Raw genomic sequence first — 25,829 nt, forward strand, 5'->3', positions numbered from 1 at the left:
ATAATATCCTTGAAGAAGCTCGACTTGTCAAAAGATTGTTTACGGCAAAGTTCAAAGAGTTTACTGCGATAAGATTAGATCTTCAACAGCGATGCTTATAGTCTATGCGGATTGTTCTAGTAATCGCTACATATTTGTTTTATGAGATATGTTAGTAGGATGGAAAAATACATTCCTTAACAGAAGTGTGTATTAATTAAAGGTGTATACAAGATACAACTGAGAGTTTTGCTAGTCCGTAGAATCCTAGAAATGTATACAAACTTCACTGGATGAAGTGAGTATCATGGAGTTGGAATCTTCACCGGATGAAATAATCAAAGAGTTTTTGATTTCATCAGAAACAATGAAGATGCTTGCATTTGCAAGAAATCAAGTGGGAGCGCTGAGACATATTTATAATACTTTATGTAGATGACATATTGTTGATTATAAATAATGTAATCATGTACTTGATGTGATTAGAAGGTTTTATTGAAAATTAAATTCAATGAAAGGATATGGACTAAAAACATATTTACCGTCAAGATCTATGAAGATATATTGAAACGCATAATAAGTTTAAGCCAAAGTACATAGAATGAATATTGAAGTAGTTCAATATAAAAACGTTAAGAATGTGTTCTTTTTCACGTGGAGGTTTAAACAAGACTTGAGTGTTTTTAACACTCAATGAGTAAAAAACACATGAGTGATTTTAGATCACGAATAATATATACACAATCCGATGTCCTATGCTCCAAGGTGTTACAAGAATATATCATAATGATTCATATGATGATCATTGGACAATAGTAAGAATATCCCTGAGTGCTTTTTCAGAGCCGAGGATATAAATATATAGTTTTATATGGGGTAATGACAAATAAATCGTTATAAGGTGTTACACCGATATTAGTTTGGTCACATATAAAATAAATTTCAATCTCAATTAGGCTAAATGTGTTCATTAAAAGGTAGCACAATGGGCTAGAAAGAGTCTATGCTAGATTTAGATGAGTTCTAAATATTGTGACGGATTCTACAAATGAAGGCAGAGTATCTCATTGTTTTGACAATGACCAAGGGGGTTTGAGTCGAAGAGTTCTTTGAGAACTTGGTGTAGTTCCGGTAGTGCCAGAACTATGAAACTATATTGTATGTGACAATATTGGTAACATATTTCAGACCGTGGAATTAAGGTTCCACTAGAAGACCAAACATATACAATTAATGCCGACTCATTCGAAAAACTGAGTAATGCGTAGAGACGCAAATGAATTGCAAAATACATACGTTCCTGAGTATGTCAGATTCGTTGACTGAAACCTCTCCCATAAGCAAACATGATAAGCACCAGAAGGCCAAGGTGTTATATCTTTACAAATGTAAAGTAGATTATTGACTCTAGTCCAAGTGGGAGACTGTTGGAGATATGTCCAAGAGGCAAAAAGTGTTTATTATTATATCTTAGTGTTCATGATAAATGTTTACATCCCATGCTATAATTGTATTAACCGGAAAGATTAATGCTTGTGTGTTTTGTAAACATAAAGGAGTCCCTAGTAAGCCTCCTGTTAAACTAGCTTGTTGATTAATAGATGATCATGGTTTCTTGATCATGAACATTGAATGTTATTAATAACAAGATCATATCATTAGGTGAATGATGTGATGGACATACACCCATAGTAAGCGTAGCATATGATCAATTCATTTAGTTCTTTGTGCTTCAAGCTTTAATATGCATAGTAACTTAATCCTTCGACCATGAGATCATGTTAATCACCTACACCGGATGGATGCTTTGATGACACCAAACACTATTGCATAAATGGGTTGTTATAAAGGTGGCATTAAGTGTTCGGAAAGTATAGGGTTGAGGCACTTGTATCAATAGTGGGATTTGTCAATCCTAATGACGGATAGATATACTCTGGGCCCTCTCGGTGGAATGACATCCAATTAGCTTGCAAGCATGTGACTGGTTCACAAGGGATATCATATCACGGTACGAGTAAAGAGTACTTATCGGTAACGAGGTTGAACTAGGTATGGAGGTACCGACGATCAAACTTCGGATAAGTAAAATATCGCGAGACAAACGGAATTGTTATTTTATGTGAATGGTTCTTTCGATCACGAAGTCATCGTTGAATATGGGGGAGCTATTATGAATCTCCAGGTCCCGCTATTAGTTATTGATCAGAGAGGAGTCTCTATCATGTCTGCATAGTTCTCGAACCGTAGGGTGACACACTTAAGGTTTAATGTCGTTATAAGTAAATATGGAATGGAGTTCGAATGTTGTTCGGAGTCTCGGATGGGATCCAGGACAACACGAGGAGTTCCGGAATGGTCCGAAGAATAAGATTCATATATAGGAAGTCACTTTCCAAGTTTGGAAATGATCCGGTGCATTTATGGAAGGCGCTAGAATATTCTAGAACCTTCTGGAAGAAATCACCATGGAAGGTGGAGTCCCGGATGGACTCCACCAACCCTAGCCGACCGACCAACGGGGAAGGTGGAGCCCAAAGTGGACTCCACCACCATGGCCGGCCATAGGGGAAGGAAAGTGAGCAATCCCACTTCCCCTAGGTTTCACCCATATGGAAGGTTTTGAGTTGGACTCTTATTCGAATTTTGGGCAAACCCTAGGGAGTTCCACCTTTATAAAGAGAGGGAGGGGGCTGGCTACCTCTTGAGCCGCACCACCAAAGGGCACCCAAGGCCGGCGCCAAGTGCCCCCTCTCCTAAACCCTAGCCACTCCCCTCCTCCATCCTCTCCTGCGGTGCTTACGGCGAAGCGCTGCCGGAGATCTCCACCACCACCAGCACCACGCTGTCGTGCTGGCGGGATTCCGAGGAGGATCTACTACATCCGCTGCCCACTAGAACAGGGAGAAGGACGTCGTCATCAACACCGTACGTGTGACCGAGTGCGGAGGTGTTGCCCGATTGTGGCACCGTCAAGATCTTCTACACGCTTTTGAAAGCGGCAAGTGATCGACTACATCCATCACGAGATTTATCTCGTTAACGCTTAGCGGTCTTCGAGGGTATGTTGATCTTCACCTCGTTGCTACCATCTACTAGATTAGATCTTGGCTTGTTATTCATTCTTGCGGTAGGAAATTTTTTGTTTTCTATGCTACAAATCCCTACAGAAGTATCTTTTTCCACCTTTTTTCAACTCGTCTTTTATCTCACAAAGATCTGAATGTATGAGTTCCAGCAGTGACAAATCTCTTACCTCGACAGTCTTGTGAGACTTGCGAGGTTACTTAGCTTGCACACACACTTGACACTCTTGACAGTAGTAAATTTTGGAACTAAATTCATATTGGCTAGCCACGTCATGCACCCAAAATTAATATGACAAAGTCGTGAATGCTAAATATTGGACTCACTATCATTGCTAACATGATTAATGATTTGAGTACAAAATTCTGATAAAGATAAGCGGAACAAGCCTCCGCACTCTTAACCATTTTCAATAAATTATCCATACATAGAAATTACAACTTTATTGGACTGAAAGACCAACTTAAAACCACCTCGACATAAAAGTGATCTGCTGACGAGATTCTTATTGATGGAGGGAACATGCTGCACATTCTTCAGCTGGATGGTCTTCGCCAAAGTAAACTTCAGATTTACCGTACCAACACCATGAACAGAAGCACGTGAGCCGTTTCCCATCAGCACGGAGCAAGTCCTTGCGACCTGATAAGAAGAAAATATGGAAACATCAGAACATACATGTGTATTGGCATCCGTATCAATCCACCAATCAGGAGAGTTACATACTGAAAGGAAAGTAAGAGAAATACCGTACCCAACGTCCTTCATTTCAGTATCACCATCAATAACAACATTTGCGGTCTTGCCACTGTTCCCACGCTTATCATAGCGATTAGGCAATTAGGGGCCCAATGGTCAGGCTCACCACAGACGTGGCAAGCCCCTTTCTTCTTATCAGTCTTCTTCTTGAAGTTGGTTGAGTGTGAGGCCTTGTTCTTGCCATCAAACTTGCCTTTGCCTTCAGATTTGTTCTTGTTCTTGAACTTGTGGGATTTGAAGTTTTTCTTCTGTACCACATTGGCACTAGAACCTCCCTCAAAATCCCGAGCACGTGTGTCCTTTGCTCTCGCCTTTTCTTCCACGTGAAGACACCCAATGAGATCCGAAATGGAAAACTCTTGTCTCTTATGTTTCAGAAAAGTAGCAAAATTCATCCATGAAGGAGGAAGCTTGGCAATAATGCCACCAGTCACAAACTTGTCCAGTAAGGTACACTTATACTGCTCAAGTTCTTTGGCAAGTGACTGCATCTCATGAGCTTGCTCAACAACAAAGCGCTCACTAGTCATCTTGTAGTCATAGTACTGCTCCATGGCATACAATTCAGTGCCAGCATCCGAGACCCCAAATATGGTCTCGAGTGCATCCCACGCATCATTACCATGCTCAAAAGTCATGTACGGGTCAACAATGTTATCCGCAAGAATACTAAAGAAAGCCTCCTTAAACAAGGAATCAACTTTCTTGTAAGCTTCCTCCTGAGCAGGAGAAAGATCACCCCCGGGTTTGCCAAGAAGGGCGCTATCGCAATTCAGGTTTTGAGACCAAAGAACTGCCCTCATGCGCCACCTCTTATAGTGCGAACCATCAAAGAGAGGCGGCCTAGTAGCAGCGACAATGCCACTTGAATTCATTTGCCGATAATCAGGTTTTTGGATTGTTGAATATATAAGCAAATTATCATATGAATTAATCCGAACTAATACTTGACAAATCATGACTACGGAAATAGTAGATGAACTAATCATGCAGATCAACAGAGTAGATGAACAGATAGCATCTAGACAAGATAAACCTATCACATCTACTCCAAATAGCAGTACTAGAAACTGTAGCAAGATCTAAAACGAGGAGGACAGAAATGTTGGAGATATGCCCAAGAGGCAATAATAAAGTGGTTATTATAATATATCTTTGTGTTTATGATAAATGTTTGCATACCATGCTATAATTGTATTAACCGAAACATTAATACATGTGTGTTATGTAAACAACAAGGAGTCCCTAGTAAGCCTCTTGTATAACTAGCTTGTTGATTAATAGATGATCATGGTTTCATGATCATGAACATTGGATGTTATTAATAACAAGGTTATGTCATTAGATGAATGATATAATGGACACACACCCAAATAAGCGTAGCATAAGATCACGTCATTAAGTTCAACTTGCTATAAGCTTTCGATACATAGTTACCTAGTCCTTCGACCATGAGATCATGTAAATCACTTATACCGGAAGGGTACTTTGACTACATCAAACGCCACTGCGTAAATGGGTGGTTATAAAGATGGGATTAAGTATTCGGAAAGTGTGAGTTGAGGCAAATGGATCAAGAGTGGGATTTGTCCATCCCGATGACGGATATATATACTCTGGTCCCTCTCGGTGGAATGACATCTAATTAGCTTGCAAGCATGTGACAAGGTCACAAGAGATGACATACCACGGTACGAGTAAATAGTACTTGTCGATAACGAGGTTGAACAAGGTATGGAGATACCGATGATCGAACCTCGGACAAGTAAAGTATCGTGTGACAAAGGGAATCGGTATCGTATGTAAATGGTTCAATCGATCACTAAGTTATCGTTGAATATGTGGGAGCCATTATGGATCTCCAGATCCCACTATTGGTTATTGGTCAAAGAGAAGTCTCAACCATGTCTATGTAGTTCACGAACCGTATGGTGACACACTTAAGGTTTGATGTCGTTTTAAGTAGATATGGAATATGGAATGGAGTTCAAATTTTCTTCGGAGTCTTGGATGGGATCCAGGACATCACGAGGAGGTCCGGAATGGTCCGGAGAATAAGATTCATATATGGGAAGTCATTTTCCGGGGTTCGGAAAAAGTCCGGTGTTTTGACCGGAGCTTCTAGAAGGTTTTGGAAGGACCGGAATAGTTCGGAATATTGTGGAAGGTTCCGGAAGTGTCCGGGACGACCCGTGCTGTCTAAGGAAGTCCGGAGTGTTCCATAATAGGTGTATCCATATTTTCCTTAAGGGTTAAGAAGTTCCCCCTAAGGCAGATTCGGATTTGGCAAAAGAGTCCTAGTTCTAGTAGTTTTCGGCTGACAGAAACCTACCGGAACTCTCCCAAACTTTGGGGGCAGGTCTTGGACGACCCAAGGACCTTTTCCACCTATAAAAGGAGGGCAAGGGGAGCCCCAATAGGTGCACAAGTTGCAGCCCTTGCCCCCTCTCCCCAAACCCTAGCCTCCCCTTCCTCCTCCTCCCTCTTGCACGGCTACGGCGAAGCCCTGCCGGAGATCTCCACCACCACGCCGTCGTGCTGGCGGGATTCCGAGGAGGATCTACTACATCCGCTGCCCGGTGGAACGGGGGGAGAAGGACGTCGTCATCAACACCGAACGTGTGACCGAGTACGGAGGTGCTGCCCGACTGTGGCACCGTCAAGATCTTCTACGCGCTTTTGAAAGCGGCAAGTGATCGACTACAGCAACAACGAGATCTAATCTCGTAGGCTTTGGAAATCTTCGAGGGTTAGTCTCATGATCTTCTCGTTGCTACCATCTTCTAGATTGGATCTTGGCTTGTTATTCGTTCTTGCGGTAGGAATTTTTTTGTTTTCTATGCTACGAATCCCATCAAGAAACCCATACCGGCAAGCGTTGGCGGCAGCAGCAGCGGCGGCAATGTTGGCGGCATCCTGGTTGTCGCCCATGTTCCGGTTGCCGAAGAGGTTGTTGGTGTCCGGGAAGAAGTCGTCGTTCGGGAACTCGTCGTCGGGCGACGTCGTGTTGGCAGTAGTCGCGCGTAAGCGCTCCCCAAAAACCTGATTTCCCCTCACCCATACAGGTCTACGAGAGGCAGGGTTCCGGAGGCCTACGGGATGAGGAAGACGAAGGCGGCAACGCAATGAACTGGAAAGAGGCGGTCGCATATGGTGTCTCGTACACGCTAGGATTTGCGTCCGTGCTTATATAGTGCGGTTCGGGAAGAGTCCATGATCCAGAAAAATCGGAATGAAACGGCAGAGTTAACACGTCCGTTAATGACTGTAATTGATTACATAATTAATTTCCCGAACAACAAAACGATCAGCTCCGCGGCGCGTCGTGACGTCCGTGCGATGCGAGGAGGAGTGCGCGAGGGCTCTCTCTCTTCTCACTCACTTACTAGGACTAGAACAGCCCACCTTATATACCACTCCAACTCTCTCCCAACTAGCAATGTGGCTTCCATTCCCACATGGGCCAAGAGAATTTCAGAATTTGTATTGGGACATGGGCTAAGGCCCAAGGTAAAGCGAGAGGACAACCAGCAAATCCTATACACCGACCAGGTCGGTGTGTACGGCATGCCGCACACCCCTGGTCGGGTATAGGGCCCGACCCATTTTGGCCTTTTTCCTTCTTTTTCCATTTTCTGTTTATTCTTTCTCTTTTCTTTTTTGTTTCTTTTTCCTTTTTTTTTCTTTTTTTCATTTTCCTTTTTTCTCAAATTCGTAAAAAATACAAATTTAAAAAATGTTCAATTTTGAAAACTGTTCAAACTTTAAAATTGTTCAAACTAAAAATTGTTATATCGAAAAATGTTATATCGAAAAATGTTATATCGAAAAATGTTCGTATTTTAAAGAAAATTCAAAATTTTAAAATATGTTCAATCTCAAAAAATATTCAAATTTGAAAAATGATTAAATTCTAAAAATTGTTTTTAAATTTTTTATTTTTTGAATTTTGTTAAAAAGTCATAAAAAATGAAAATTTCGGCTTTTATAGTAAATGAATTTAAAAATATTTCTTCTTTTTAAATAACAAAAATATGTAAACGGAAAAGAAAAGAAGAATAGAAAACAAAAACGAACTTACCTAATAGGCTGCAGCCTACTACAGAACCGCCGGGTCGGGGGGTGTGCGGCACCCCATCCGCACCAACCCGGTCGGTGTATAGCACCTCCCAGAACAACCTGGGGGCGAACCTTGAAGAAGGTTTTCTAGAGTTTTCCATAGCTCCACACGATGGGCTTATCTGGGTACGTTTGTTACTTGTAATTAAATAACATCCCAAAGTCCAAATTAAAGACGGATACGGTTAGTCAGCTTCATAGATCCCCTACAAAAAAAACAAGTAAATACACGATCGAGCATCGTCTATACGGTCAGGAAGCTGCCAACGAGATCGATCTAAGCAAACAGCTAGGTAGGTACGCATCATGGCTGACGTGGAGAACCAAAATTTCCTCGACGAGCCGCTCGTGCCGTCCGGGGAAGCGGAGCCCGACGAGTGTGCCAGGTGCACGGTCATCGTAATCGTGGCCGTCCTCACCCTGTCCCTCACGGCCGTCGCATGGCTACTGATCAACGTCTACGAGTATGACCAATCCCCCGAGACAAGCAGGTTGACCGTCGCTGCCCTTGTCGTCGGGCTTCTTCTCGCCGCTATCGCGTTCTGCGCCTGGATCCTCCTCTTGCTCATCGTTGGCGATTGGGAGCTTGGGAACCCAGAGGGGTATAGATTTGTGGATACCTTGCTATCGATCTAATTCAATCCGGCCGCGCGCACAGACCTTTCCGGGATCAAATGTGCATATATATAGTATAACCATATTTATTCAGGCATGTTACGTGTGTACCATTGTTATTAAATTGATTAGGCAACCAGTTATAAAAATCTAAGACTGTAAATATATGGGTTTGCCAATTTCTAAGTTGACTGAGATTTTCTTATGTCTCAATCAACTCAGAAAAGTGCAATTACAGTTTAAAGTAAAGTGCAATTCATTACGGTTGCACTTTTTTGATAGAAAAGTGGAGGAAATTAAGGGCAACCGGAAGCGAGCACTTATTTTTACAGCGGTTGCACTTTCTTTTGATGATGAGGATATAGGAAATTCTCAAACATAACAAAAGAGCTAATATATATATAATTCAGTACTTCCCACACACGTTAAGGCTGGACATATGAGAAAACCGTAGACATGAACGGACCTTATAAGCGGGAACGATAAAAGGTCTCAACTATTTTAGATTAATAGTGCGTTTCTCGGGTCTTAAACTCAAGACCACTTAGCTCTAAATTGGCTAGCCCATCAGTTTACCCATAAACCCAAACTGTTGGAAAAAGGCTGATAATCTCTATTATTAAAGTCTGGTACCTCGCTCTAAAATTGCTCCTAAAGTTGAAACAAATTTATGGGCTATGCCACCGGGAAAGTGGACCAACCATTCCCCCCACCCCTTCCCTGGATAAACCCTGTCGATCAACTCTCCGGCCTGCCGCAAGATCCCTTCCTCGTCGACGGCCCTGCAGCGGCGCCGGCAGCCTCGGGTCCGTTGGTGGCCATGGCCATGGGCGGGGCTGCGGGGCTGAGGCGGTTGCTGCAGCGGCGTGGCGGCGCTAGCTGCTGCTGCCGGGCGCCATGGTGGTGTCGCGGTTGCAGGCTAGTTGGCCGAGGCCCCGGCGTCGGATGCGGGATTGGGTCCCCAATCTGGCCGGCGGCTGTTGCCGGTGGTGGGCACAACCCTTGCCACCGTCGATGTTCCTCTTCTCCGGGTGGTGGTGGCTAAAGCCGGCGGCTTTCATCCTCATCCCCTATCTGCTCCATCTACATCGGGGTTGCGGTGTATGGCCGGGCGAAAGTCCTGCTCGGCGGTGGCCGATGCTGATCATGGCGACGCCTGCGGGCGCCGTTACCTTGCTGAAGGCATGGTCGTGGCCTTCACCGTGCCTTCCTTTACCTCTGATGCCAGGGGAAACCCTAGGTCCGGTTCACCGGACCAGGCGGCGGCGGCGCCAAGGTGTCGTTATCTTCTTGAAGACGTCGTTCAGGCCATCGAGGAGGGACCGATGCGGCTTTCGGAGTTTGGGGTTGGTGATGTGCTGCAGGTGGTGGCCGTGGCCCAAGGCTTGCGCTTCCGGGGCGCAATGTACTACATGGCAGATGCTCCGTACGATGTCTTCCCCAAGTCCGTCAAGACCCTGCCTTCTTCTCGCTGACTCCTCTAGGCGCATGAGGGGAGGTACGTTGGTCTGGGTTGCCTTGGAGCCGATATCGAGTCGGTGTTGTCTTGCTTGGTTCGTGACGCGGCCTGAAGCCTTGTGCTCCTCTTCTCGCCATTCGTGGCAGAATGTTGGGCAAGAAGAGTCGTTTATCATCGGGTGTGTTCAGGGTGTGTTGTTTGTCGCTTAGCGTTGTATCGTGGTGTAGCGTTGTATCGTGGAATGGAGTTGTAGCCTTCTTAGCTTTGTACCGGCCGTCTTGGCCTTTCTTCTATGCGATTGATACACCTTCTAGGGTGTATTCTCGAAAAAAAAATCCCTTCCTCGTCCGCCCAACATGGCTCCACAGTCCTTTCCGATTATCTCTTGCTCTAACACACCCCGTGCCACCTCCTACCACGAGATCCGTCCCCGTCCGTCCCCGCGCTCCTCTACAACCCTTGCCGCACACCAGAACTCGGGACTCGGATCCGAGTGCTCAGATGTCATCGGGACTCGGATCTGCCACAAGCTGTATCCATAGCTTCAGTGGAGAGGGCGGGCACAGGGCACTTTTCCTTTTCTACATCTACACTACTTAAAAAGGAGGAATATGTTCCTTATTCTGCCCACGGCCAGTACGTCAAAGAGTTTCGTCGTCCTTCGTCGCTCGCCCCGCACGCGCACATAACTGGGCCAAAAGCCCAACTAACTCTCACCGTCGAGAACCTATCTCGCTCCCCTCTTTTTTTTCTCTCTCTCACAAACCATGGCGGCAGCAGAGGGCTTCACCGGCCGGCGCCCTATCTCGATCCCCATCCCCATCTCCGCCCCGCACCCCTGATCCTTGACACCACCGCCGCCCCCTCTGGATCCCTGTCTCCACCGGCGCCCTCTGCATCCCTGACTCCACCGGTGCCCTCTTGATCCCCAACACCACTGCCTTCCCTTTGATCTTCGTCTCCATCGTCACCCCCTTGATCCCCAACACCATCGCCACCCCCTGCCCGACGCACCGAACACAGACCCTACTGGAAGGCTGGAATCAAGTTTGTCTGCCTGGGTTCATCGGAGGCCATCGTGGTAGTGACTAGGTCGTCATTATCTGCACCCGATGGGAGGTGGGCGACAAGGAAGGCACCGCAGCCTCCACGGAGTCGCCAGCGCGTGTGTTTCTGCGGCCTTGGAGGCATCCCCTTTTGAGGATGACGGTGCAGCTTTGGAGATGTTTGGCGAAGCCATTCCCAACCTGGATCTGATCTCCGGCCATGCCAACATTTATTTGATTCTTTCGTCTAGGCATTCAAGGTAATTAAACCTGTAAAGTGGATTATTACCTGTATACATTAATCCTTCCCATGGGATTAGGGCTGAATTTAATTACCACTACTATGATTTTTTTTACATTTTCTCTATTCTGTAAGAGATCGTGCTAGGGGAGTTTTATCCTGATACATACCTTGTGTCCTTGTTGTTATCATATCGATTCTCCCTACAAATTTGTTAAGCCCCGGTGGTCCATTTGCTAAAATTTTCATGTCCTGTGTTTGTATCTTGCAAAATGGATATATCTTTGAATAAGTAAAGTTCTAGCAAGGTTGGAAGGGAATTTTTATATCGCAGATAAGCCTACCAGGCAGACAACTTCACGTATCAAACTGAAGCCTCTCCACATGTTGTATCATTAGCGGTATCTCATGCAGTAACAAATGCATAATGCATCCTTGCTTTTTTCGGCCTCAACCTACTTGCTTCACATGTGATGGTAGAGTTTTCTTTCTTTTTAACAGTGATAATTAACCTGGCATCTACTGACACAACAAATATTTTAGTTCTGTCAGATACAGTATGTCCAATGATTTTGCACTACTAGAAGCTTAATTATGTTTGGAACATAAGGCATGCGTCCTTTGTATCATCAAATTATATTGTTGTTGTTTGTCCAACCTCTTTCATGCAACCTCTTTGTATTACATGCTTCCTACCATGTACCGTAAAAAGGCTCCTCATTGATGGAATGAAAACATCCATCTGTACTTTTCCTTTCTCTCTTAATTTATTGTTAATACCCTTTCAACGCAGTGCATGAATATTATAACTCTTCTATATTCCCTCTCTCAATTAGCAAACCTGTACTGCATTGAATGGGTATAGCCTGTACATAATCAGTGAATTATATGTGAAGTGCAATTTTCTCACTTCACTGCTAATCTTGGTTGTTATTTTAAGTTTTGTTCACTTGCATGCAGGATGTAAATGCTGTGCTAATATGGGCTCTAAGGTTTTCGAAATTGAGGAGGATTTTGGGCGTACAAGAGTTCACCAATCAAGCAACTAAGAGATAATTCAACAAGCCATTGAGAGCTGGTGAGACTGTCTATGACCACTGACTACCTTATTTGTTAAGCATCTGTCAACTATCCTAGGATACCTACTGAATGTTTTTTCTGCAATAAGTACGGAACAATAAGAGTGTTTTTTTCCATTGAAGAGTTTTTATTCTACTAACGACTCACATTATCCTGCTAAACTTGAGAGCTTCCTTGTGTATCCAGACTGGTTGACTGAATCCATTAGTTGGACTTCAGCAGCGTATCTTTTGCCCCTTGAGGATGAAATGCGCAAAGTTTCTGGTATTCAGTCGATAATGTGCTTTGCACGTACTGGTTTTCATGCTCCAAAGGATATTTGGTCTAACCGAAAGATATATTTTGTATTTTCCAATCAAACAAATGTAATAATTTTGTTTCATACATTTTCTTGGTGTTCATTGTACTAAATAAATCAGTTGCATGGCAGGGTATTCTCCCTAAGATGAGCTTTTGATGTCAGGCAAAGACATTGTATTGAGCAGAACAAAGACATTATAATTCACACCGAGCCGACCGGCGCTCTAGACCAGATGAGGTAAGACAAGGGAAGTGATTGGAGACAAAACGGAAATGAATTGGGCTAGCTAGCTGGGTCGAATTTGACACCAATAATTTTGGTGTGTTTATTCTTGGGGTAAGAATGATCTCCAGTACACATATTTCTGGATACTTTTTGGTTTTTTGATGCAACAATGATGCTCGAATCATTATCTTTTATATAAATTTGGAAGGGAAAACCATGCTTATATATCATGACCGCTTATATATCGGAAATTCAATTCGGCACATGGGAGCATATGCTCCTGCCACCGGAAAAACATTTTAAAATGTTCAAAAAAATCAAACAAAAAATTTCTCGCTTAAGTATCAACATTTTATGTGCGCACATCAAGTCTTGCAAAAAACCGACATTTTTTGTGACTTGTGTAAAAAAGACAAATAAAACGTCTCGTACACAACTTTTTTTACACAAAAATTTGTCTTTTTTACGAAAGGCACTCAAAATGTCGGTTTTATTTGAAACCACTTTTTGAACGTGTAGAATTTCAAGATGTATCCACTAAATTTTGTGTTCAAATTTTTCAACATTTTAAAAATGCATTTAAAACGAAGTTTAAAAACCGGGAGCATATGCTCCCGGGTGCCAAAACGCCGCTCCCTATATCGGAAGCACACTGATTTACTTATTGATTTGTGTGCTCCAGGAATGGCTAAACGTGCAAGCAATTTACTTACTGATTTACTTATCATGACGCGAGGAGGTAATAAAGGTGGAACCTGAGGAGCCAGGCAAAGACAAAGTATGAACCTGAGGCAAAGACAAAGTACGAACCTGAGGAGGTAACAAAGGTGAAACCTGGGGCTCACTTGCTGAGACTAAGTTGGACACTGTTTTTAAGGTTAGGTATTGCTTGCACTTGGCACCATTTATATTCCACAGAAGGTCACAATTTCTGAATTGCTATGTAAAACCTCCAAATCTTAACTCTACCTTTCAGTAATGTGGTGTAACGAGCATTTTTTATCCTTTATTCTTGAGAGATGAATTTGTTTTATTTTCAACTGTTAGAAGAACAGCAGCACCATCTGACACTAACATCCCGCCTTTTGATTTTACACTGGTTTTTGTAAAAAGTTAGAACAATTCTAAGAAGCACGTGCAGTAGCCTTCACTGAAGAAACCCTGACCTTGGGAGACATATCACTTTACATAGCCTGTGAAGCCCATTCACTTACCGAAAATAATTATCCGAGCATTACACTCTTTAATCAACGATAGTGTCCCCTCTTGAAATTTGTTTTTTTATGTGGGCGCAGGCTCCTCTGGATGACCGCCTCCTCAGTCCTCCCCAAGCACGTGCTGCTGCGTACTGGTCTCCTCCATGGGATGCAATGCCGGCCTGGAAAAAGAAGCTTAGGAATTGGTCAAGGTGATTATTCTATCCATCCCATAGCCATGTTAATCGTACTTGTCAATTGAACACTTGAGCGCATTCCTAAAATTGGTGTGCGTTGTTGTAGAAAATTGCTAGCTTAATTAGAAGGTGGGTCGTACAGGAGATTTTTACATTGTTGTTCTCCTCGAGGTATGTGGCCTCTCTAATTTTGACTGTCATGTATCAATGCGAGGCATGTTCTAAAGTAATTAACAGGCCATTAATTCTGTCAGGTCCATGTGATGTCTGTGGATAAGACCTTTGTTTTATCTTTACATGAAGATTTACCTTGTTAGTTTATCAGGTTGAAGGGTGTGATCTACAATTTTCAAAGAACCAAAAATTTGGTCCATTAAGAATCGGTAGGGTTGACAACTGCATGAATCAGAATTCCTTTCCGTTTTCTGGACCAAAGTTTAAGTCTGGCTCATGTAGGAATTAGTCACCTGCCTGGTTAGATGGATCCCAAAGTGTTTGTGATTCAGAAGTTCAAAAAGACTGGACGTGAACGGGTAAATATCTCCAATTCTTTTACCTGTCATTATAGTTTAATATTATGTTCGTTTGAGTTCTTTTTAGTTCTTAATGAAAATAATTTAGAAACTCTTTCGTTTGTCCTAATGGTGAATGGTTATGTTCATTCGCTAGAAATGGTATGACCAATAGTATTGAGTGTAACACCCGTGGCTATGTCATACAATCAAGTTTAATATCTAATTTTCAGTTAATTAAACATCGGCAATTTTCTACAATTCTTCTCGCTGATGGCAAAAGCCTTATTAAGACAAATCAACTTCATTATGTGATTTTTATAAAATCATCTACATAGACATAAAGATATTGTGGTCAGAACTGAACATAGTGTGACTGGCTACAGTGGTCATATATACCATTTCTAATTTGAAAACAGCCGATAATTTCTAATTTGAAAACAGTCGGACGCCTTATTATTTTTCTACATCTTGTGCAGTGAACCTAGATCGACTCAGCCATAAAAGAGAGTGCCGATATTCTGAAGATGCTTGTCACCAAGGGTGTGACATAGACTGCACAATATAGAGCAGAATAAGCACCTGGTGCCACACAACGAGCAGTTTTAGAGATGACTACAGATTGCTTCTCCTTGAAAATGATCATGCATCATACTGATTTGGGTTACATGGACTGCAATCTTGGTGTGCGGTGCTCTCGATCATATTCCGGTCGCGACCAAATCTAGAAACCAGTTTAATTTAGGCTTATGCAGAGAACAAAGTAGAGGAAAGCCACCCTTTCTCCTCTTGTACAAGGTTTTTGTTTGTTTGTTAATATTTCCCTAATGTGCCCGGTAGCATTTCAAGACATAAATGTGCTAATTATAACAAATTCTTCTGAAGCGTGTCAGTTTGTAGTCTGAATGTATGGGTATGTGCTAAGGGACATGATTCAAGCAGGTGGCTATGACTGGATCCATAATAACTATGAAATGGCGACAATGCTGAATGGATGAAGTTTGGATAAGGCTTCTTGAAAGGTTTGGTGGGACACGATGAAGCATGAGAGAATCAATATTTGCAGTGTCGACATGTGAACGGAAATCACATGACGTTAAATTCGGTGCACATTTATGAAATTAGAACAATTGTTTGCAATTGTGTTTATATTTTTTCATTTTTTTGTGGTAAAGCATGGGAATTTAACCCCATTGTGGTAGACCATGATGTTGTAGGAAATGTCAGGGGTTAGATGCTCGTTCTGCTCTCTCATGTAAGAGCGTCGCCTTGGGACGAGAAGTGAAGGTGTGCAACTGAATTATTAGGCCAATTATTTTTCGCTTAAGTTTTCGTTCTGTTCTGGAGACTGACAATTTGGCACACAAACTTGCTGCCAACCTGTTTCGAAGAAGATGAATGCTATCCCTAGTCTCTGTTGCGTGAATTACCACCAAACTTTATATATGTCTTGGTTGCCAAAATATTTGCTTAGCCATTAAGTTAATGGAATCATCTCATTTCAATTAGAAGGAAAAATGCTATAGGTGATGTTTGCATTTTGACAATATTTTTGTTCGTCGATATGTATTGTCACCCGTGGCAACGCACGGGCATTTGTACTAGTTTCTTAGAAAAAAACTCCCAAAGTCCTAATTGAAGACGGATAGGGCTTAGCAAGCTTCATAGATCCGTACTAAAAATTTAAAAAAAACACGATCGAGCATCGTCTTCTGTACGCTGAGCAAGCTGCCAACGAGATCGATCTGGGCGATACGCATCATGGCTGAGAACCAAAATTTCGTCGACGAGCCGCTTGTGGTGTCGGCGGAAGCGGAGCCAGACGAGCGTGCCAGGTGCACGGTCATCGTGCTCGTGGCCGTCATCTCCATGTCCCTCACGACCATCGCATGGCTACTGATCAATGTCTACGAGTATGACCAATCCCCTGAGACAAGCAAGTCGACCGTCACCGCCCTGGTTGCCGGGCTCCTCTTGGCCGCCGTCGCGTTCTGCGCCTGGAACGTCCTCTTGGTTGTCGTCGGCGATTGGGAGCTCGGGAACCCAAAGGGGCATAGATTTGTGGATACCTTGCTATCGATCTAATTCAATCCGGCGGCGCGCACGCCACCCATGTATGTATGCATGTGTTTTCGATCGGTCGGCCGGCCGGGATGAAATCGATCAATTGATTGATCAATGCATATGTATATGTTTAACCATGTTTTATTCAGGCATGTCATTGCCGGTCGTGCATATGCGCCGGCGGGCCGCCATCGTCTTCCCCAGCCAATCCTGGCGGCCACCGACACCCAACGCGAGAGGAACAGCCCCCGGCACCCTTTGGCAGCGGGGGGCCGCCGCCACCGCGTCCCGGAGCCGGCGGCGAGCGAGCGCCGGAGGGGAGGGGTGGGGAGAAGGCGGCGGCGGGCGCCCCCGGTGTCGCCTGGGGACAGCGACACGGGAGGGAGTTTTTCGTCCGTGACTACTGTACAGTGATTAGCCGTATGAGTTGAGTCTCAAATGTACACATGATCAATCTTAATTATAACTTTTTAACATCATGTTCCTTATAAGCTATCGTACGGTTATAGGATGGACACTCCACCATCAACGAGGTGGGTGGAATGAGTCTCGTCCTATTTCGCCCATTTTCATCTTCCCTAAGACGATTTTTTCCCTTTTTTTTTGTTTAGATACGCGGCTTTCTCCCCGCTATATTAATATTAATATAGCAATCGCACGGTACAACGAGCATGTTGGGTCCACATTAACGAAGTCCAAAAGAAAATACAGATATAAAAAAGAAACTAATTCTGACACCGACAGATCGATGAAAACGAAGATTGCTCGCAACCGCTGCACCTTTCGGAGAAGTCCCACCACGCTCCTAGCACACCGAACTACCGCATACCAAGAAACACCTTCAACAAGGAAGGGATGATGCCACCCCCTCTGCTTGGACTAGTCCTAGGGTTTCCCTCGGTATGCATAGGGGAGTGGGTAGGGGTACACCTGATGCCATTCATGAAGGAATGACGATTGACGGCACCCAGGCGTCACCACGTCGTCGTCGGATGAGCCGGCAAGGATTTCTCCTGACCCCCAAACCCACCACCCTAGATGATCCGGACTGCTCCACTCAACCTTCCACCCACCAGCACACGCCACCACGGTCAAATGTCTTGAAATATGTGATGTTACTACCAATGTTACTCCCACTATAAATATTCTAATACTATATAATCTCTCCGATCGTATTTAACGAGCAGTTATGACCAGAGGTAGCAATAATTATTGTAACCCTACATTGATTAAATGTGAAGTGGTAATATGTTTCAACACTTTTCAATACCCTACACACAAAAGAAGTATACAAGATCATGAGGGAGGGCGGGCGAGAGCTAGTTTGGAAAGTTAGACTGACGCGGCAACGATCGCCGCCATCTTGTAGTATAATAAGGCGTGTGAGAGAAAGTTTGCTTTCCAGCTCACTTAGGAATCTTTTGATTTATAGAATTTGTATATAAATTATGTAGGATTTAGATTCTACAATTCTTTACTATACTAGTTATTTGATTTATAGGAACATGTTATATTATATAGAAACTAATCCTATAAAAATCTTGTAGTGTAAATTCTAAAGGAATGAAACATTATGCTATATCTCATAAAAAAATTCTTTGATTCATCAAAGATAACTCATCATTCTATGGAAATCAACTAAGTATGACATCTCAATCCTATTTTTTTATTCCTATACTTTTTCTATCCTACAAATCAAAGGAACCCTTAGCGAGGAGTTATTTCATGGGTTTACATTCGTAGTTTTGGAGCTTGCGGTAAGGGATAGGAATACCAGTTTCACAACCGGTAATTTTCTTATCACCTCCTTATTTTTTTAACAAAGTAAAATAAGTCTCACTTTTGTGAAAACTAACCGTAAAACCAAAAAACAAATAAAATGTACATGATCAATCTTATGTTTATAACTTTTTAACATCATGTTCCTTAAAAGTTATCTTACCGTTTGTATATTAAAGGATGGACACTCCACCATCAATGAGGTGTGTGTGGAATGAGTCTCGTCCTATTTAGCCCATAGGCGGATTTCATCTTCCCTACAAACATTTTGTTTCCTTTTTTTTTGTTGAGATACGCATTCTCTCCGCTATATTAATATAACAATCGCACGATACCAACGAGCATGTTGGGGCCACATCACAACCAAGTCCAAAAGAAAAGATAGAAATAAAAAAAAGAACCTAGTGCCGACACTGGCAGATCGATGAAAACGAAGCTTGCCCGCAACCGCTGCACCTTTCGGAGAAGTCCCACCACGCTCCTAGCAAACCGAACCACCGCATATCAAGAAACACCTTCAACAAGGAAGGGACGCCGCCGCCGCCTCTGCTTGGACTAGTCCTAGGGTTTCCCCTGGTACCCATAGGGGAGTGGGTAGGGGGTACACTCGACGCCATTCATGAAGGAACGACGACACCCAGGCATCACCGACTATGGTTGCTTCTGCTCGCCCGCGCAGGAGTAAGGCATGAGTGAGGCGAGACGGGTTGAGGAGGAGAGGAGCACGGAAGCCGGCGGGGAGGGGCCTGGCAGTGGCGGCGTAGGGAAGGAACCCTAGTCGCGGGAATAGGGTGTTTCTGATAGGTGCGTACTTCCCTCGCTTCGGCTTGTCGGCGATGGAGAGGAGCCCAAACTTACCGGATGCATGCTTGCTTTACATTAGTGTATAGTTAGGACGATTAAGAGTTAGCATCTTTAGCCTTAAAATTCGTAATTTGACCTGATTTTCAATTTTTTCTATGTATGCTACTGCTTTTTCCCTTGCAATAAGGATGGCCAACATGTTCCATAAAAAACTATTTATACATGAGAAGGGAAATGCATTTTTTGATCCCATGTGCATATACTCCTGCCACCGGAAAAAATATTTCGAAGTGCCAAAAAAATTCCGAACAAAAAAATGGTGTGCACATATCGACATTCCGAATATAATCTCTTTTTGTGATGAACACACTCTCTACGGAGTATGTACTAATCTTCCGGCCTCTTTTGCGTGTAACGCTCGACAAGGTAACCCTTAGAATCTGAAATCTGGGTCAACATCCATCGCCCATCCAAATTTCTCGAGAATAGTCTTGCTGAAAATCTGTCATAAAAATTTACCAAGCCAAACAGGTTTTGTTAAGGAACAGAGTTATGAAATGATTCGCCGAAGAAAAATGGACTGTGAAATGGTAACAATTAATCAAGTTAATCAAACCTAGGCAGTAGGACATAATGGGACACCAAGTATGCTATAGTAAATGCATATGATATGAATGGGTAATACAATCGTGCACCAACGAAATATGCAGCCATGAGGAGAACTCATAATAGAAGGGAGTGGGTGTAGTCCCTCAAACTACGGTACCTCCTTGTGGATAGGGTGGACTTCATGGGTTTTGCACCATGCCACGGTAATTCTAGGATCAAGATAGTTGATCTTTGATGTTCCTAGTGCTACTGTCTTCAGATCCTCCCTTTTCTTTTTATCCGCATCCGTTTCATCTATCATGGTTTCAGTCGTAGAGATCCTTTTCTCCAACCTGCATCTGCAAGTGGATTTATGAGGATTGTCTACACCTTAGGTAAGTAAAAAAATGATGTATCTATGACTCAGATATGTACATTTGAGGCGTCAATCTTCTCTTTCGCTTCCCATCTTTAGTACCACCTCGAGGCTTTCCTTTCTTTGCTTTCTTCAGTTCTACTTTCAACTTGTCGCTCGAGGCCTGGGCAGAAGAAGAAGCAAATGATGACAAAAAGGTTGACAGGAGAAGTACAAATATGAGGTAATCATTTGTAGCCAACAACCAACCTTTAATTGATCAATTTTTTCATTCAACTTTGTAATCTGAGAATCATGTGATTTTGGGACAGCACGCTGGTGGTTACAAATTATAGCAACCTGAGCAAACGAGAAACATATAGTTAGGGTCAAGAATAGTGATAGTGCAAAAAAAAAAAAATCCCACAAGAGTGAGCGACAGATTTTACCTCTTTGTTTGCTCGTTGATAGACATTATGTTTTTCAATGAGGGTTCCACCTTTTGTTTCTTTGTTCAACTATAATACCATATGATGCATTTATTAGTTTGTATCGAATACATAAATGGGACACAAAAATGTTATGCACTCTATTTTGGTGTGAAGAAATCAAATTAGATAGCTGCAGCAACTGAAGATATGACGATCTATTTCGTGTCATTGACAAACAAAATATATAAGGACCACTGAATAACATTGTACTTACGATAGTGTCCAAAGTGACGGAAGCGTTGTAGGTACGGAACACTTTTGCAGTAAGCCCAGGCATTAAATTCTTTAGATGAGCATTTAGTTTAATTGTATCAAGTTTATCAAAGACATGCCCTCCCTTATCTTTGCCTGCAAAACCAGTATGCGAAAATTATGTGAAGAACGATTTATCTAAGGGGGAAGAGATGGATGAATGAGAAAAGAGCATTGGGACATACCAGCACAGAATCCCTTAACTGCCTCGTATACGGGTAGTTTAACATCAACAGTGTTCAAGTATCTTATAGAATCTTTACCAAGGAAGTCAAACTGAAAATTCAATGATTGAGCAAACATCAAATGACATTAAAATCAATTTCTCACATTGTGTGACCATCAAGGATAAAGAATGAAGATCAATACCTGCAGCTTATTTGGAGGCAGACATGTAACATTTTCAACCTTTAGCGTACAGCAACCAACAGTATCAGCCTCATCTTCATCCTGAAAAGGATTGAAGTATTATGAAGAGATATCTCAACAATCACAAAACTAAATAGATTTAACACCAATGGTATAAGGGTGTATGCTGAAAGGGGTTGATTTTCAGTACAAGTATCTTCATACAAAAGGTTTATTTTAGATAATGATGTCACTGAAATATGACTACACAAAATTCGATAGCTGTACGTCCAGTACTTGGGAGTTGAGACATACCTTTTCATTGCCCGCCCTAAGGGCCAATCTATCTATAAGGTAAGTTGCCACTGCAATTTGTTTCTTCGTCTGATCTTTGCTTCTGAAATCCTTAGTGTAATTTACGCGTATAGTGTGTATGTAATCCTGTCGTGGGCGATAGAAGAATAATTATTGTACATGGAAACACAAAGCCTCCATGAATCACAAAGCAAACTTCCTCACCTTCAATTTCCGGGCCTTCTCGTATTTCTCCTTGTCACTTTTTCCCTTCAACGAGCTGCTTGCCGCCAGGAAAACATACTTGTAATCTTTTGGGCTTATCGGATCATTCCAAAAGGCCAGCCATGTAACAGTATTGTCATGTTTGACTTCTTTCCAGCTGCAGAGCACATGACCAATCAAGCTAAATGTATATTTTCTAGAAGTCCCTTGACAAATATACTTTGAACATCAGGACCTAAAAACTTAAGGGTACCTTTCTCCAAGTATAGGACACACTGGGACTGGAGCACCTTCTCCGATGTTTATTGTAATGTCGCTTGGTCGGATGCGCCGCTTCAGTCTTCCCATCTAAAACAATTTAATAGAACCTTAAATTGCAGGGCCTGGCATACAAACAAAATGTGATTAAATGGTTCCTCATATGTACCTTTGGATGCTCTCCACGTCCCCTGAACAAGCCAGGTGGTTCTACTCTGAAATTGGCAACCTGAAATAACCAAGCAATTTTAGCCAAGAGGATACCCCAACTGCTATACATGCATGTACAAGAATATTAACAACAGCCCGAGTCTTCACTTGCACTAACGAATTCGTTAATCATGGTAAAATTCCATATGCTGCATCGGGTGCAAAAATCTTAATTTAGTTAGCCCTACTAGGAATGCTAGGCAGAAGCTGAATTAGGTTCGAGACTACTGGCATATGTGTAAAATTCTAGGGTTCATAAAAACCTTTGTTGCATAAAAATAATCAGTAAATAAGGACCTTCTCTTCAACCCCGTCTACGAAAGCCCACATAAACTTTTTCTCTTGCTCCAATTTTTCTTCTCGCACTTTTTTCTTCTCCTGTAAATAAAGAGTTATAAAGATTAAATCTTCAGACATGCAGAGGTTAGGCATGAAAATTCAGAAAACAAATACCTCTGGTGTCATCTGCTTTTTCTTCTCTTTCTCTTGGAGGTTCCATTCGTAGATCGGCGTGAAATCACAAAGTTCGAACTTCTTGATAATATGTTTTTTTCCAAGTATATTTCTCCAGTCGTTGAAGAAGTTGTTGATAAACGTTTCCTTGGACGCATACTCTGTGTCTTTCATCACAGCAAACATGGTTGCAACCTGAAACCGAACAGGGAATTGGCTGTAGCTCGGAAAAAAATTGAAAGCGTGATCTAGATATTCAGGAGCAGCTCTGATCAGTAGCTCTGTATGAAACTGAAGATATATAAAATAACACAATCGACAGTTTATACATTCTGAATGTACATTACCTCCTCCTGTTCTGGAGTCAGATCAACAGGTTGCCCGTTGTAAATCATTTTGACACCATGAGGCTTGTATGGAGGTGGAAAAATAACGCCATTGTGCTCCAAAGTAGACCACTTCTTTCGACTGTCAGATCCTTGACAGACTTCCATTGTCTCCTGGGACAGGGGATTTTCCTCTGTTCTCATGTTCACCTTTGTCTGCTCATCCTTCTTAAAAGGTGAAGGACTATCCTTCACAATGTTCTTTGCAGGTGGCTTGCACTTCGAGTACTCGCGCGTTATCTGTCTTCGTGCTAGAGGTATGTTGTCATCGCTGTCATCCTCGTGTTCTCTTTCGGCACTCACCGCCACCACCGAGGTGGAAGCCTCCGAAGGCTTTGCCTTCTTAAGAGTACAACTTGTCTGACTATTCCTATCCCCTGCCCTTTTGACTGAATTTCTTGGAGCGCTTGTATCATGGCTCAACCCCTTGTTGCTAGGTGGGATCGGTTTGCTATTGGAACTTGAAACACCCCGAGCAATCCGTGAAAAACGGACAGCCAATGTGGTATCATCTTCTGAATCATCACCATTATAGACACTGCCTCCACTTTTTGAAGCAGCAATATCATATAGCCTTGAGGCCAGTGGTTTCTCGTCTTCCAAATCGATACGATCATCGTCATCTGCCTTGGCACCTCCTGTGTTGATCCTCTTGGGTTTCCTCTCACCGGCCTTTCTCCTCGAAGCAATTGGTTTGTCGTCCTCTGAATCGGTGCCTGGGGTGGGGTGATCATCTTCCGCATGAGGTCTTTTCAGATTACCCTTTTGACGGGGTTGTGGTGTCCTTTTTCGCTTCGACCTTTTGAATGTAATTGGACCGGCAAATTCATCGTCGTCACTTTCAAACATGTGGGCAGACGGCATTGCTTCCTTGCAGTGTCAGGAATCAGGATACAGATGGACCTAAGCTAGTCAGCCAAGGTAATAACCTGCAAGCTATTCAAAATTTCCATTAATTAATTAGTTCCATAAAGGTTGGCACTAGCAGTTTATGCAGTACGAATCCCGTGATTGGAGTTCATACACGAGTCCATGCATGCATGGACTCCTTTCGAGCTAAGCAGCAACAGGTTGGGGACAGGAAGAGAGAGGCGTACTTAACCAGGAGCGTGCGTGGCCGGGAGAGAGTCGAGCTAGGGTTAGCGGTAGCCGCGCGGCGGAGGTGCAGCTTAGCTAGTAATCTCTTCTCGCAACGCACGGTTTATCCCTCTTCCTGGCCGGGCTGCTCGATCCAATTTATAGCTCGCGCGGCCGATCGCGCCCTCCTCTCTCAGCGCGCGGCAAGATTTATGTCGGTTTGGGGTTTGGCACGGTTTGTGCGTGTAGAATTCGACACTGACATCTTGTCCTCCATTTATTTTTTATTTTTCTTAGAGACTTTCCTTGTTTTTTTTTTTGAAAAGGACCACCGTCTATTAATAATCATCAACGGTAGTAAAAAGCCTTACAAGTAATAAAAAATATAAACAGGTCTTTAGACCACCACGAGTACACGCATTCGAGCGAGCCGAAGACGTGCCGCGTCCTCGCGCCTCCATCCAATCACATGCTTACGGGGGTGAGGAGGCCCATCCACTCAGGATCCATGGCGGAGGTGCTCGTTCTGGATCATGGCGCCGCGACATCACGCTTTGGATCAAGGAGAGACGAGTGTGGTCGAGGGCGACAAACCTGTCCTCGGCGAAAAATCTCGATAGCATCTCGAGGTGTCATTTTGTGAGGAGGAGCTCGTGAGATCGCGCATCCGCGTCATGCAGAGGAGACCCGCTGCCTCTCCCTTGCCTTCTCTACCACGGCCTAACGGCACCTTGCCCTTGTCCTCTCCACCGCGCTCTCAATTTGTAAAAATCGCGCTATTGGTGGGAATGAGAGTGGAGAGAGAAAGAAAGGACATAGAGGAATATAGGTAGGTGGCAAGCTGAGAGAATGATGGGTGGGCCAAGCCAGCATAATTTGGTACAAAGTTGTTGTGTGATTGACGTCGAGGCTTCAATTGCTTCCCTATGTAACGGCAGTGACAGTATTGGGCTCGCCATGACATGCATTGTCTTTGTTTGGGCCCCAATGGCCCTATATTGGGAGGGCTATAGGGGTTTGGAGATGTTCTTACCATCGGCAACCTACTTAACTTTTTCAGATTTTTTAGAAATATGATTTTAATTTTTTTTAAAATAAAGGCCTCCATTTGAGTTTTCGTAGGCGTAGCGTATTTTTCTGAGAAAGAGTGGCAAAGGCCCGTGTAGGCCGTGGGCTGCAGCCGGCTATACACGACGAATGGTTTGCAGCCTATACAATGGTGCCGTACCGCTTGACCAAACGCAAAGCCCTCACATATTTTCCTCTCCGTTTCTCCACTCCGTCGCCATTGTTCTGCAACTGCCCATTGTTCTGTTTGGCGCGATACCCTAGCTGTGTAAGCTGAACATACATGCAGACTTTCCTGGACGTGGCGGTCAAGGGCTCGACGTGTTCTGGATCTTAAGACATGTACACAGCCCACAGAGAC

At 43.3% G+C, this 25,829-nt stretch overlaps 1 protein-coding gene across 1 annotated transcript; it reads right to left on the reverse strand.

The window, feature by feature from the left end:
• Nucleotides 1-19,842: 19,842 nt before the first annotated feature.
• On the reverse strand, nucleotides 19,843-24,187 carry LOC127330782 (DNA topoisomerase 1 beta-like). Its single transcript, XM_051356876.1, has 15 exons — nucleotides 23,285-24,187; nucleotides 22,938-23,132; nucleotides 22,782-22,862; nucleotides 22,444-22,503; nucleotides 22,270-22,364; nucleotides 22,017-22,173; nucleotides 21,813-21,938; nucleotides 21,519-21,599; nucleotides 21,335-21,425; nucleotides 21,112-21,245; nucleotides 20,856-20,924; nucleotides 20,677-20,766; nucleotides 20,487-20,590; nucleotides 20,230-20,410; nucleotides 19,843-19,965 (listed from the first exon to the last, which is right to left on the reverse strand). Exons 1-15 carry the CDS (start codon nucleotides 24,185-24,187, stop codon nucleotides 19,897-19,899), a joined length of 2,436 nt encoding a protein of 811 aa, XP_051212836.1. The 3' UTR covers nucleotides 19,843-19,896.
• Nucleotides 24,188-25,829: the final 1,642 nt, after the last annotated feature.

The sequence above is a fragment of the Lolium perenne genome, chromosome 2 (genome assembly GCF_019359855.2).
Source record: "Lolium perenne isolate Kyuss_39 chromosome 2, Kyuss_2.0, whole genome shotgun sequence".
NCBI classification, from domain to species: domain Eukaryota; kingdom Viridiplantae; phylum Streptophyta; class Magnoliopsida; order Poales; family Poaceae; genus Lolium; species Lolium perenne.